Source organism: Boleophthalmus pectinirostris, unplaced genomic scaffold, assembly GCF_026225935.1.
Source record: "Boleophthalmus pectinirostris isolate CB_2022bp ecotype Guang Dong unplaced genomic scaffold, ASM2622593v1 HiC_scaffold_3, whole genome shotgun sequence".
Lineage (NCBI taxonomy): Eukaryota > Metazoa > Chordata > Actinopteri > Gobiiformes > Gobiidae > Boleophthalmus > Boleophthalmus pectinirostris.
Genome location: NW_026571299.1, coordinates 21,501,925 through 21,515,679, shown reverse-complemented (window position 1 = coordinate 21,515,679; position 13,755 = coordinate 21,501,925). Strand labels below are relative to the sequence as shown.

At 44.6% G+C, this 13,755-nt stretch overlaps 1 protein-coding gene across 1 annotated transcript in view; it reads right to left on the bottom strand.

Moving 5' to 3' along the window:
* LOC110165727 (calmodulin-binding transcription activator 1-like) overlaps positions 1-13,755 on the bottom strand; it is a 108,606-nt gene that overhangs the window by 70,240 nt on the left and 24,611 nt on the right. The window contains exon 3 of the mRNA XM_055160313.1: positions 1,642-1,745. Coding sequence (XP_055016288.1) covers positions 1,642-1,745 — 104 coding nt within the window. The remainder of the gene's footprint in view (positions 1-1,641; positions 1,746-13,755) is intronic.

The following is a 13,755-nucleotide window of genomic DNA, read 5'->3' as shown; positions in this document are numbered from 1 at the left end:
GTCTAGTCCTGGTTTAGTCCTGGTTAGTCCTGGTCTAGTCCTGGTCTAGTCCTGGTTTAGTCCTGGTAGTAGTCCTGGTCTAGTCCTGTCTAGTTTTTAGTTCTGGTCTAGTCCTGGTCTAGTCCTGGTTAGTCCTGGTTTAGTTCTGGTCTAGTCCTGGTCTAGTCCTGGTTTAGTCCTGGTTTAATCCTGGTTAATCCTGGTTTAGTCCTGGTCTAGTCCTGGTCTAGTCCTGGTCTAGTCCTGGTTTAGTTCTGGTCTAGTCCTGGTCTAGTCCTGGTTTAGTCCTGGTTCTCTCCATTGGCTCACAGTGTCTTTTAGAGTTGATTTTTAAATTCTTTTAATTACTTTGAAGTGTTTGTGAGGCGTAGGTTTTGTTTTTTTCGGACTCAAAATAACTTGTTTAACTTGGTTCTTCTGGATTCTCTGGGACGTGAATAGTGGTGACTGAATAATGACAAGTCCAATCTTTGTTTCGTTCTGGTTTTGTTCACAGCTAATTTAGGGGAAGGCATCTGGCTTAATCTAAAACCAAACAATAACCAAATATGTGAGAAACAGCAGCAGACAGAGCGACAGATGGGTGAAAATGTGAAGAGAAAAGCACAGGCCAAATGAGTCTTACGTAATCTTCTGCTCGGGCATAGAGGAAAACTCACAAACTCCACACTCACACACCAAACTAAGTTTTACATCCGAGCTGGAGTCAGACAGAAGACATGTGCCGCCCGTGCACTGGTGCGTTAGCAAGAGGCCGTGACAAAAACTCTCAGAATGATTCTATATTTGTGTGTACGTGAAAACGAAAGGCACAATGACAAAAGTTCAGTGTTTGTGTGCACCAAAGTCCACACTGCAGTGACTGTGTGGAGGCCTCATCACCTCTGCTGTCTGCATCCACAGCTCCAACACAGACCACCTCCATCACAAGGAACAATTCAGAACAAAATATGGTCCTCAAAATGGCCTAAAATAAGAGGAAGCTGAAACCATGAATAGAATTTACAGTCGAGGTCTCCCCTGTCCACAAGCAGCCAAACCCTCAGGTCAGATCACCTCAGTCTCATGTTTCATGTGTTTTTCTACAAATAAACATTGTGAAACTTTCTTTGCAAACTCAGTTTAACTTAAATGAAGCTAAAGTTTCAACCAAACTGTTTCTGCTGATAGAATGAAAATAAACAAACTCAAGCTGACAGCGAGCGCCTGGAGAGAGGCAACGATTCAACATGAGGAACAACACAGAGTGTGTCTGAATGTCCCACCCAGCCCTGAACCCTCACTCACGCCACAGACCTGCGCTCTATAGTACACTCTATAGTACACTCTATACTACACTCTATAGTACACTCTATAGTACACTCTATAGTACACTCTATAGTACACTCTATAGTGCTCTAAGGTGCGCTCTATATTACTCTATAATACTCTATATTGCTCTAGAGTGCTGTATAGTGTGCTATTATTTGATTATTTGCTTCTCCCTGATGTGGAGATGACTCATCTCGATCAGTTACGTTAAGGTTGGCAGTACTGTGACAGGGTCAGAGTTTGTTAAAGGTTAAAGGTTAAAGGTTAAAGGTTAAAGTTGGGCGTGTGCAGGTGGCAGTTCCACACGGCACAGGGTGGGGGCGCTCTCACCTCGTTGGTGTTCCAGCGATGGCGCTCTTTGGGCAGAGAGGAACATTTGGGCAAACACTCCAACAGCTTTTTGGGAAGGTAGATCTTCAACTGGCCTGGCTCATCTGGAGGAGAGAGGGAAAGAGGGATTACAAACGAAGAGAGAGGAGGAGAGAAGAGGAGAGGGGGATTTCAAACGAAGAGAGAGGAGGAGATGAGGGAGAGAACAGCAGAGAGGAGGAGAGAGGGGGAGAGAGGAGGAGAGGAAAGAGGGAGGAGTAGAGGAAGAGTGGAGGAAAGGAGGAGAGGAGGAAGAGAGAGGAGCAGAGAGGAGGAGTGAGGGATGGAGGAGAGGAGGTTTCAACTGGCTCATTTGGAACAGAAGTAGAGAAAAGAGAGGGATTCGGAGGAGAAGAGAGAGGGGAGGGACGGAATGAAGGAGTAAGGGAGAGAAGAGGAGAGGAAAGGGGGAGAGAACAGACGAGGAGAGAGGAGGAGAGGGGTTAGGACAAAAGGAGAAGTGGAGAAAGCAAGGAAAAGAAAATAGCAGATGAGAAGAAAGGGAGGAGTGAGCGAGAGAGAAAAAAGGGAAAAGGAGAGAAGAGGAGAGGGGGAAGGAAGCAAGGGTTAGATAAGTAGGAGAGAAGGAGAGAAGGGTTAGGAGATGAGGAGGATAGAGGAAAGTGGGAACAGGGAAGGAGAAAAAAGAGAAGTATCAAGCAGAAGAGATGAGCTGATGAGAGAGGAGGAGAAGAGAGAGACGGCAGCAGAAGAGGAGGAGGAGAGAAACAGTTATGGAGGAGGGATGAGGAGAGGAGACAAAGAGAGAGAAAGAGGGAAGAAAAGAAGAGAGGAGAAGAAGGGGAAGGAGCGAAGGAGAGGATAGACGGATGGAGGATGAGTAACACGTATGACAGTCATATTTCATCAGCTGGAGAGTGTGAGAGGAGAATACAAAAGCCTTCTCTGATCTACTCCTCTCATCTGCTCCTGTCTGCTCCTGTCTGCTCCTGTCTGCTCCTGTCTGCTCCTGTCTGCTCCTGTCTGCTCCTCACTGCTCCTGTCTGCTCCTGTCTGCTCCTCACTGTCTCTGTCTGCTCCTGTCTGCTCCTCACTGCTCCTGTCTGCTCCTGTCTGCTCCTGTCTGCTCCTCTGGTTCTGCTCCTCTGTTTCTGCTCCTCTTTGCTTTTGTGGCTCATGAGTGAATCTGGGTAAATATTGGTCTTGTCTGTGTTGATTTGAACAGAAAGAGTCAGAGTGTCAGAGCAGACTCTGGTTTGGCTCCAAATATCAGAGAACGACTCAAATGTCCAGATAAAACACGTTTGATTTAAGACTTTTGGCTTTGGCTCGAGAAAGAAAGAAAATCAAACCTTCATCAAGAGACAACCAAGAACATCCCCCTAAACGAGACTAAACCAAGACTAAACCAAGACTAAACCAGACTAAACCAGGACTAAACCAGACTGAACCAGACTAAACCAGACTAAACCAGAATAAACCAGACTAAACCAGGACTAAAATAGGACTAAACCAGGACTGAACCTAGTGCTGTCAAGAGATTAAAAAAATGGAGAGATTAATTAATTATGATCTGTAATTAATTAATCTAATTAATCTATTCATCTATAAATTGCTGAGAACAGGATTAAACCAGCACAAACCATAATCTATGTTTGATTAAACCAGCACTAAACTAGGACAAAATCAGGATTAAATAAGGAATAAGCCAGAACTGAACCAAGATTAGATCAGAACTAGGACTAGTGCAGAACTAAAACAGGACTAAACACATGTCTGACCCAGGACTAAACCAGGACTGAATGAGGATTGATGAGAGTCTAAATATACAGCTGGTGCTCTCAGGTTTCTTTAAGTGAACAGAACATAAAAAGATGGATCCACAGATGGGACAGGGGCGTCTGTCTCATCTCAGCCTCATGTTTGGATTAAGGTGCATCCATTATCACATTATCTACAGTCGCACAAACCACAGGGGGCGCTCTGATGCACATTAAAAGCTCCTCTGCTCTGCTCTAATGGACAGAGGATACAGCAGAGAATCAAACTCTATTTAAGTCTACACTGGACTAGTGTCTGGGGCCAAACATCCAGCACAGTACAGTCCAAATCACTATTAGCAAAAAAAACCCACACTTTTCTCCACAAACAACAAACTCCCAAGTCTTATTCAGATTTCAGTCTTTTTGTCAATTCTTCTGGATGTGTTTAAAATGTTCCGCGATCTACTGTGTGTTTGTAAAGGTTCTACATCACACAAAACGGATTCTTTAAGCCGCGTTCTAATGGAGTTCAATCCATGGCGAGGAGAAAATTCAGTTTGTCGACTGGACAAAGTTAGTTTGGTTGAAGACATTTCACAGCTCATCCAAACTGCTTCTTCAGTTCTGGTCAGACGTTGGTGGGCACTTCCTTATATCTGTCTGCAGGCAGGAGTGAACTAACTGAAACTACTCTGAAACTAACACAAACACTTGTTTAGAGTTTCTGTTTGTTAGCCTATTGATCTATACAGGGTGTGGGGTCTAATTAACAGAACAATTCATGGCCATAATGGAGCTTCCACATCTCTGGACCTGACCTGGATACATCTGTTGTTCTCTTGTTTGTTTTGAAGTAGGTTTGAGGATGGAGTTGTAAATAGAGCGGGATCTCATGGAGACCCAAAATGGGCCTTCAACAAAACCAAGAGAACTAAAAAACAGGACAACAGAGAATCAGAACCCAGGAGAAAGGGGGTAACTACTCCATACATGGCTGGAGTTTCTGAAAAACTACAGATGATTTTCAGACAACATGAGATCCTGGTCTATTTCAAACCTACGAACACTCAAGACAGAAACGGTCCAACCAAAGGACAAAACACCGAGACACAAACCAAGCAATGCGGTCTACTCCATTCAGTGCAGTGAAGACTGCAGTGAACGCTACACTGGAGAAACTAAACAGCTACTTCAAAAGAGGATGAACCAACACAGACGAGAGAGCAGCAGTGGACCTCAGTCTGCTGTGCATCTCCACTTAAAAGCCACGGGCCACTCATTTGAGGACAGTGAGGTACAGATTTTAGCCAGAGAAAAGAATTGGTTTGAGAGGGGAGTGAAAGAAGCCATTTTTGTTAAGAAAGAGAATCCTTCTCTAAACAATGGAGACTCAGACACCATCTATCTCCTATTTACAACTCCATCCTCAAACCTAATTCAAAACAAACAAGAACAACAGGTGTATCCAGGTCAGGTCCAGAGGTGTGCAAGCTCCATTATGGTCATGAATTGTTCTGCTAATTAGACCCCACACCCTGTACAGGTCAATAGGCCGAACTAACAAACGGAAACTGTAAACAAGTGTGTGTGTTAGTTTCAGAGGAGTTTGAGTGTAGTTAGCTCCTCCCTGCAGACAGATATAAGGAAGTGTCCACCATCGTCTGACCAGAACTGAAGAAGCAGCTTGGATGAGCTGTGAAACGTCTTCAACCAAACTAACTTTTGTCCAGTCAACAAACTGACTTTTCTCCTTGCCGTGGATTCTACCTGGACGACTGAGGGATTCTTCACACGGTGTTCAATCCTCAAAAACAGACCTGGACTTGTGTTTTGTTTCATTCACACATGTTTGAGTACATGTTGGGCTCGTGCACAGCCCATCAGCTCTGATCCCAAAGCCTCATATACACAGCAAAAAGTGGAGAGTTAAACTGGACTCCCACAGAATCACTTTGAACATTCATAAATATGTGTATATGAGTTTGTGTATATGGGTTTGTGTGTGTTTATGTAGATGCTGTATATGTGTATTGTACAGTACATGTGTATGTGTGTGTATTCTATATATGTATGTGTGTGTATATATATTGTGTATAAGGGAGTTTGAGGGTGGAAGGTGTGGGGTTTTAAATGGAGAAAAACACAATGCAAACTGGAACATGTACATGTAACTACTAATGATAACACTTGAATAAAAATGTGAATAAAACACTTGAATTTACACTTGATTTTATGTAAAAACTGTTTCAAACTGGTCTTCTCTCACGGGACTTTGAAGTGGTGGGTGGGAGGTGCCACATTAACACTAACGGAAGTCAAATTAACTGCAAATAACCCCAACTCCAAACCTCAACTTCACTTAAAAACAACATAGTCCCAATAAATGAATGTAGACTAAACTAAAGAAAAAATAGCGTTCTCTTTCCTCTGACTCCTACTTTCTCCCTGTCTCTTTGTCCCTTTTTTTCTCCCTTTCTTTATCTACCTGTTCCGAAAAAAATATCCTTTCACACCTCTCCATTACACAGGAGAAAGAGAGACAGAAAGAGGGGGACAGAGAGCCTGGAGAAAGAGAAGAGGGAGGAAGAGGCAGAGGGATAACAGTGTAGGTACAGACGGGTGGAAAGAGAAAGCGGAAGGAAAGAAGGTAGAGGGAGGAAGAGTGAGGTAGAGCGGCAGAGATAGAGAAAGAGGTACAGCATAAGGGGAGAGACACTCACTACATGGGGGGCAGGAGAGAGAGACAGAGAGGAAAGAGAAGAGAGAGAGAGGGGAGGTAAGAGGTGAGAGAGAGGGAGAGGAAACAGTGCAAATGTTCAAATCATTTCCTATTGTCATATAAAACTTTTGTCACTTTACACTTACTCACAGTGGGAAGAAGAAGCATAACTTTTGTTCAGTGAAGCTACGTTCAGACTGCACCCTGAAGTGACCTAAATCTGATTTTTTGGCCCCTATGTGACCTGTATCTGATTTTTAATGACAGTCTGAACCACACAGATCCGACTTTATCAAATGTGACCCAGGCCACTTGGATATGTGCTCCTAAAACCGATACATATCTGATCTTTTGACACGTGACTTCAGTCTGAACGGCCAAGGCGCATTCATCCACCTACACGTTATCAACAAGCCACAAATGTACACAAACGTTCTTCTCGTCACACGAAAATTGTTAATAAACTCTGTGTCACTGAAGAGAAGCACATCACTATCCCACCACTCTTGGCTACATTTCCACATCCACACGTTCCTTTCACCACACGTTTTGCCCCAACAAAACACCACGACCAAAAACCTCGTCCTTCTCCTTCTCAATCTCCTCCTTAAAACATGTAAGTTGTTCATGTTCTGGCTCTAGTACGAGAGGAACTTTAAAATCTCCAGGTGCTCAATGCTCACGTCCCATGTTTCCGTAAATACAGAGCACACTCGCTGTGGTTGACGTTGTCGTGTCTCCAGTGCACATGCGGGACACTTTTGGGCCATTTAATGTTCACACTGGAGATCACATACAAGTCGTATTTAATTGGAAACGTGAACGACCTCGCAAAAACATCGGATTTCACAAAAACAATCTGAATTGAGCATTAAGCCCTGCAGTCTGAACATAGCTTTAGTCTTACATAGTCCCTCCATCCTCCTCCAGTCACTCCACATACCTTGGTAAATGGTCACATTTTTCTATAGCACTTTTCCACCTTCAAGGCACCACTCACCCATTCACACACCAGTGTACGCAGACACTAGGTTCAGTGTCTTGCCCAAGGACACAACAACAGCATTCATCTGTGGGAGCTGGAATCACACCTGTGATGATGTTTATGTCAAGAGTGGGATTTGAACCGCCAACCTTCAGATCAGTGGACAAACGCTCTACCAACTGAGCTACTGCCGCCCTTCACTATAACCATTTGGATGATTTCAGCTCTGGAAATGCCCATTTTTACTGAAGGTAAAAGGAACTGTTCCCTTGAAAACTACCACTCCATGACATCACAAGGTGGACCAGAGCATTTTGAGCTTTGGAGATGTAGACAGATTAATAATAAAAAGTGTTACTCAAACATGTGAATGAAACAAAACACAACTCCAGGTCTGTTTTTGAAGAGGGAACAACATTATAACATGGATTAAAGATCACAAAAGTCCCTTTTGCATAATATCGGACCTTTAAACTGTACTTGAGTAAAAGTAGTAAATGTAACAGAGTATCCTCGTTCCTGTCTGCTCTGTTTCTGGATGTGTTCCACGGGACGTGAGCAGCTCCTCTCTGCAGGCTTAAACCTCATTTGTGTTTAGCAGCAGATTGGAGCGTCGTGCTGTGAATGACAATCACCATGGCCCCTCCCCCAACCCCCACTCTCCCCGTCCACACAGCCAATCACAGCGCAGAGCCGGGACCAGACCAGCTAAAGAGCCACTACGGAACTTTTCTGTCAGAGGGTCTGCTGTTTGCTTGTCTCCTGTTTTGCCTGGAATGTCCCACAGTCTGAAACACATTTCACTCCATGGATAAGAGCAGGTGAAGCCACAAAGCCAAGTTACAGGTCAGGTTTGTGGAGATGCAAGCCCACTCACAGTAAGACTAATTACTACTGCTACAACAACTGCTAAAACTACTACTGGACTGTTTTAGTGTTTTTGTGTTTTCAGATTTGACATAAACAGATTCAAATCAATAGTTATAATTTGGTGTTTTGGTTCAAGATGATTATCCAATCAGAACACAGTTTCAACACAAATCCAGTGTGTTTAAACCTAAAATGTCTCTCTCTGATCCCTAAACCCCAGCACCTGCACCAGTCTTGACTCAGTGCTAGTGCAGCCTCTGCAGCTCAGGGAGGCAATTCTAGAGGTTCTGAACTTTTACATGAGGCCTGGTCTGTCCAGAAACTGAGACTGAGACACACTTGGATGTGTCACTGTCTGCAGGTGAAGACTCTGGAGACACAGGGTCACATGTGATGGTCGTACCTTTTTAAAATGACAAACGTGCAGGCTACACACGGTTCCTTTAAAGTGCCCATCTGATACAAAATCACTCTTTTCACATTGTATCTTCTGCACATAAACAAGCACAGTTTGGGTTTTGAAACATCCATTACACAATAGTTCTGAAATCTTACTGATTTCTTGGAGACAGTCACAGACCAGCCCTTCCTCTGCCCATCTCAGGGAGGGAGGGGGAGACAGGCTAAACCCTAATAGAGGTAGGAATAAACTTTTATTCATCATGGAGATGCAGCGCGTTCAGCCACATGTGTTGGACCCAGAATCGGACGAGGACTTTGAGGAGCACAAAGCTCAAGCACCGCGTCTACATCAACTGAACATTACTGATTGGTGAAGTATTAATAAACACTAGTAGATCAACTTATTATATCGTGTTCACTGCAGTGTAGAACAATGAGCTTCTGCTGTCACTTTTGTTTAGTTGTTTATGTGGGAATTGTCAGACGATGTAGGGCGGAGGTGGTGGAGTGGGGGAGGGGGGGCGGGTGTGAAGCACTTTCTGCTACGTCAAACGCCTCATAGTTGTATCTGCCGCGTCATCATTGTAGCAGCTTTAGTTTGTTGTCATGTGGGAGGGAGGCAGAAATACTCTGCAATTTGTTAAAAAAACACAAAAATCAATCTAAAAACCACTTCAGCGAAAAATACAAGGCCCACACATCACTCTGAGAAGGTAGAAAGCTGTGAAAAGTAGATTTTGCATGAGGTGGGCCCTTTAATTTCTACCTTTGTGACACTTATCACTAGATTTCCAAAAGCTGAACTTTAAACTAATCCTAAAATCTCATGTATTCAAAACATGTATGTCTAAACTTCAGGTTTAATGTCTTTTAGCCCATGAAGACACAGGGAGGGCATCTGACACACAAGGACATTTAGCTGTTTACAGTTTATCATCTCAATACTTTCCACTTTTGTGATTGTTTCACATGTTGTGCAGGAGTCTATAAAACTCTGGGAGATTCACTTGTTTTGAAAGAAATCTCCAAACTTGAATAATGGCACCACTTTATGAACTGATTGTGAAAAGTTTAGTTTATCTATTCGTTTATTTTTTCTGACAGAGAAGACGCTGAACTTTGTGCCAGTTTCTGTTTCAAGTGGATAGGCCCAGTAATTACACACATATTAACCATGACACAGCTCACACATCTACAACCTGACACTTCCACACAAACTCCTCCTGAGGACTGTGAGCGCTCTCAGCTCAGGTTCAACTGCAGCGACTTATTAACACATTTCACTTTTCTAGTCATTTCTGAGCGCACAGGGCTGTTGTCTTCCATTTGACCTTGGCACGAAATAAAGTAAAAGGATTCATTTTCAGCACAGAGAATGTTTCTGCGGTTTCTTCTAAGTTCAATAAAAATGTTTGAAACGAGTGATTTTCAAACTGAACTCAGCGCCTCAGAAAATATGAGTCTTTCAAAAAGAACCATCTTCAACTGAAATGGAGTCGTGACCCTCCATCTCTGCTCTGCTGTCAAGGACTAAACCAGGACTAAACAAGGACCAAACCAGGATTAACAAGGACTAAACCAGGACTAAACCAGGACTAGACAAGGACTAAAACAAGGACTAAACAAGGACTAAACCAGGACTAAACCAGGACTAAACAAGGACTAAACCAGGATTAACAAGGACTAAACCAGGACTAGACAAGGACTAAACCAGGACTAGACAAGGACTAAACCAGGACTAGACAAAGACTAAAACAAGGACTAAACAAGGACTAAACCAGGACTAAAACAAGGACTAAACCAGGACTAAATCAGAACTAAACCAGGACTAAACCAGGACTAAAGAAGGACTAAATAAGGACTAAACAGGACTAAACAAGGACTAAACAAGGACTAAACCAGGACTAGACAAAGACTAAAACAAGGACTGAACCAGGACTAAACCAGGACTAAACCAGAACTAAACCAGGACTACACCAGGACTAAACAAGGACTAAAACAGAACTAAATCAGGACTAAAACAGAACTAAACAAGAACTAAACAAGGACTACACAAGGACTACACAAGGACTACACAAGGACTAAACCAGGACTAAACAAGGACTAAAACAAGGACTGAACCAGGACTAAAGAAGGACTAAACCAGGACTAAACCAGAACTAAACCAGGACTAAACCAAGAGTAAACCAGGACTAACCAAGGACTAAAGCAGAACTAAACCAGGACTAAACAGGACTAAAGTGGGACTGAACCTGGACTAAAACAGGACTAAAACAGGTCTAAACCAGGACTAAACTAGGACTTGATCAGTACTCGGCCGGGACTAAACTTGTGTTGTTCTCAGATAGTTTTGTAAAATACCACTTACTTTTAGCCCGTCATGTTTATTTACAGGTGTAGTATTACATTATATATATTATATGTTATACATCAACTTCTGTAGCTGCCCTGAAGGAGTAAATAAAAAAGAGAACTGGATAAAACAGACTCTTGTGAGCTTCAAAACATGTTCTAATGTTCCCTCATCAAAAAAACACCTGGAGTTGTGTTTTGTTTCATTCACACGTGTTTGAGTAACTCTTTATTATTAGTCTGTCAACATCTCTAAAGCTCAAAATGCTCTCTTCTACATTTTGATGTCATCATTTGGTAGTTTTCCAGTTACTGTTTTGTTTTTGTTTTTTTCTCAGTAGTTTTTTTTTAGCTACTTTACACCTTTAGTTCAGTAGAGATTGGCAATTCCAAGTCTGAAATCATCCAGATGATTCTAGTGAAGGTGTATGGAGTTCAAGAGTTTAAAAAAACAGTGGAGCACTTCCTGGATCACTACATGACATGATAAGGTGGAAGGTTTTCTGTTTGAGAGAAGAACTCAGCCTAAATGTGCAGGTTTGTGTGTTAAATATGTGAATGAAACAAAACACAAGTTGAGGTGTGTGTGTGATGAGGAAATCATCTCTCTTTCTCCATCCCTCTTGCTCTTCCCTCTCTTCTCTTTTCTTCTGTCTCATCCCTCTATCCTCTCTTTTGTCTCTCCTCTTCCCTTTTTATTTCTCTCTCTCCTCCCTGCCTCCCCCTCTCTCCTCTCCCACTCAGAGCCTTAGGGTGCCTCTGCTCTGGGTGACATATGTTAGATACACTCCACCACACAGAAGCACACACACACAAACACACACACACACACACACGCCTCACAGCATCTGCATCACAGTCTCTGATCAATAACCAATCAAAGCGATCAGTGCTTTAGGGTCCTGCTCCAGCTGAGAGAGCCACAACACACAGGACAGATCACTTTCACCAGAGCGGAGGAGGAGAGGAGGAGAGAGGGAGAAGAGAGGAGTAGAGGAGAGTAAACCACAACACACAGGACAGATCACGTTCACTAGAGGGACAGGGGGAGAAGACAGGAGCAGAGAGGGAGAGAGGGGGAAAGGGGAACAGTGGAAGAGAGTGAAGAAGAAAGGAGGAGAGAGAACTACAACATGGGACAGATCAGTTTCCTCAGAGGGGGAGAAGAGGGAGCAGGGCCAAAGTGAAACCTTTTGTCCACTGGTTCAGTTTGGAGTGGATCAGTAACTGCACCTGACAGCACCTGACTGCACCTGACTGCACCTGACAGCACCTGACAGCATCTGAGTGCACCTGACTGCACCTGACCTGACAGTACCTGACTGCACCTGACTGTACCTGACAGCACCTGACAGTACCTGACTGCACCTGACACCTGACACCTGACCTGACCCTGACCTGACTGCACCTGACTGCACCTGACTGCACCTGACAGTACCTGATTGCACCTGACTGTACCTGACTGCACCTGACACCTGACAGCACCTGACAGCACCTGACTGACACCCTGACAGCACCTGACAGTACCTGACTGCACCTGACAGCCCCCTGACTGCACCTGACAGTACCTGACTGCACCTGACAGCAACCTGACTACACCTGACTGCACCTGACAGACCTGACAGTACCTGACTGCACCTGACTGACAGCACCTGACAGCACCTGACAGTACCTGACTGCACCTGACAGTACCTGACAACACCTGACAGCACTGACAGTACCTGACTGCACCTGACCTGACACCTGACTGCACCTGACAGCACCTGACTGTACCTGACAGACCTGACCTGACAGTACCTGACTGCACCTGACAGTACCTGACTGCACCTGACAGTACACCTGACTGACACCTGACTGCACCTGACAGTACCTGATTGCACCTGACTGTACCTGACAGCACTGACCTGACAGTACCTGACAGCACCTGACACCTGACAGTACCTGACAGTGACACACTGACAGCACTGACAGTACCTGACAGTGACTGCACCTGACTGCACCTGACAGTACCTGACTGCACCTGACTGTACCTGACAGTACCTGACAGCACCTGACAGTACCTGACTGCACCTGACTGACAGCACCTGACAGCCTGACAGCACCCTGACTGCACCTGACAGCACCTGACAGTACCTGACTGCACCTGACAGCACCTGACAGCACCTGACTGCACCTGACTGCACCTGACAGTACCTGACTGTACCTGACTGCACCTGACTGCACCTGACAGTACCTGACAGCACCTGACAGTACCTGACAGCACCTGACAGTACCTGACTGCACCTGACAGTACCTGACCACCTGACTGCACCTGACAGCACCTGACAGTACCTGACTGCACCTGACAGCACCTGACAGCACCTGACAGTACCTGACAGCACCTGACTGCACCTGACTGCACCTGACAGCACCTGACAGTACCTGAGTGCACCTGACAGCACCTGACTGCACCTGACAGTACCTGACAGCACCTGACAGTACCTGACTGCACCTGACAGCACTGACTGCCACCTGACTGCACCTGACTGCACCTGACAGTACCTGACAGCACCTGACAGCACCTGACAGTACCTGACTGCACCTGACAGCACCTGACTGACACCTGACAGTGACAGCACCTGACAGTACCTGACTGCACCTGACTGCACCTGACTGCACCTGACAGCACCTGACAGTACCTGAGTGCACCTGACTGCACCTGATTGCACCTGAATGTACCTGACAGCACCTGACAGTACCTGACTGCACCTGACTGCACCTGACAGTAGGGATCTGGTTCTCTGCAGCTTGGTTAGTTTTAGCTATTGATACTTTGCAGTGACATCATGCTGGTTATAGCATGGATGTCTTCGGCAGAATGTTTAGCAGTTACCATGGTGACACAATGCACACATTAGCAAACACAGTCTTAGATCATCTGAAAACTCAAGAAAAAATACAAAATGGATTTAAACACCATATTTTCAGGAGCCTGTGATCAGCGTGAGTGTTCATGGTTCTGATTAGGAGTTTGAATTTTAACT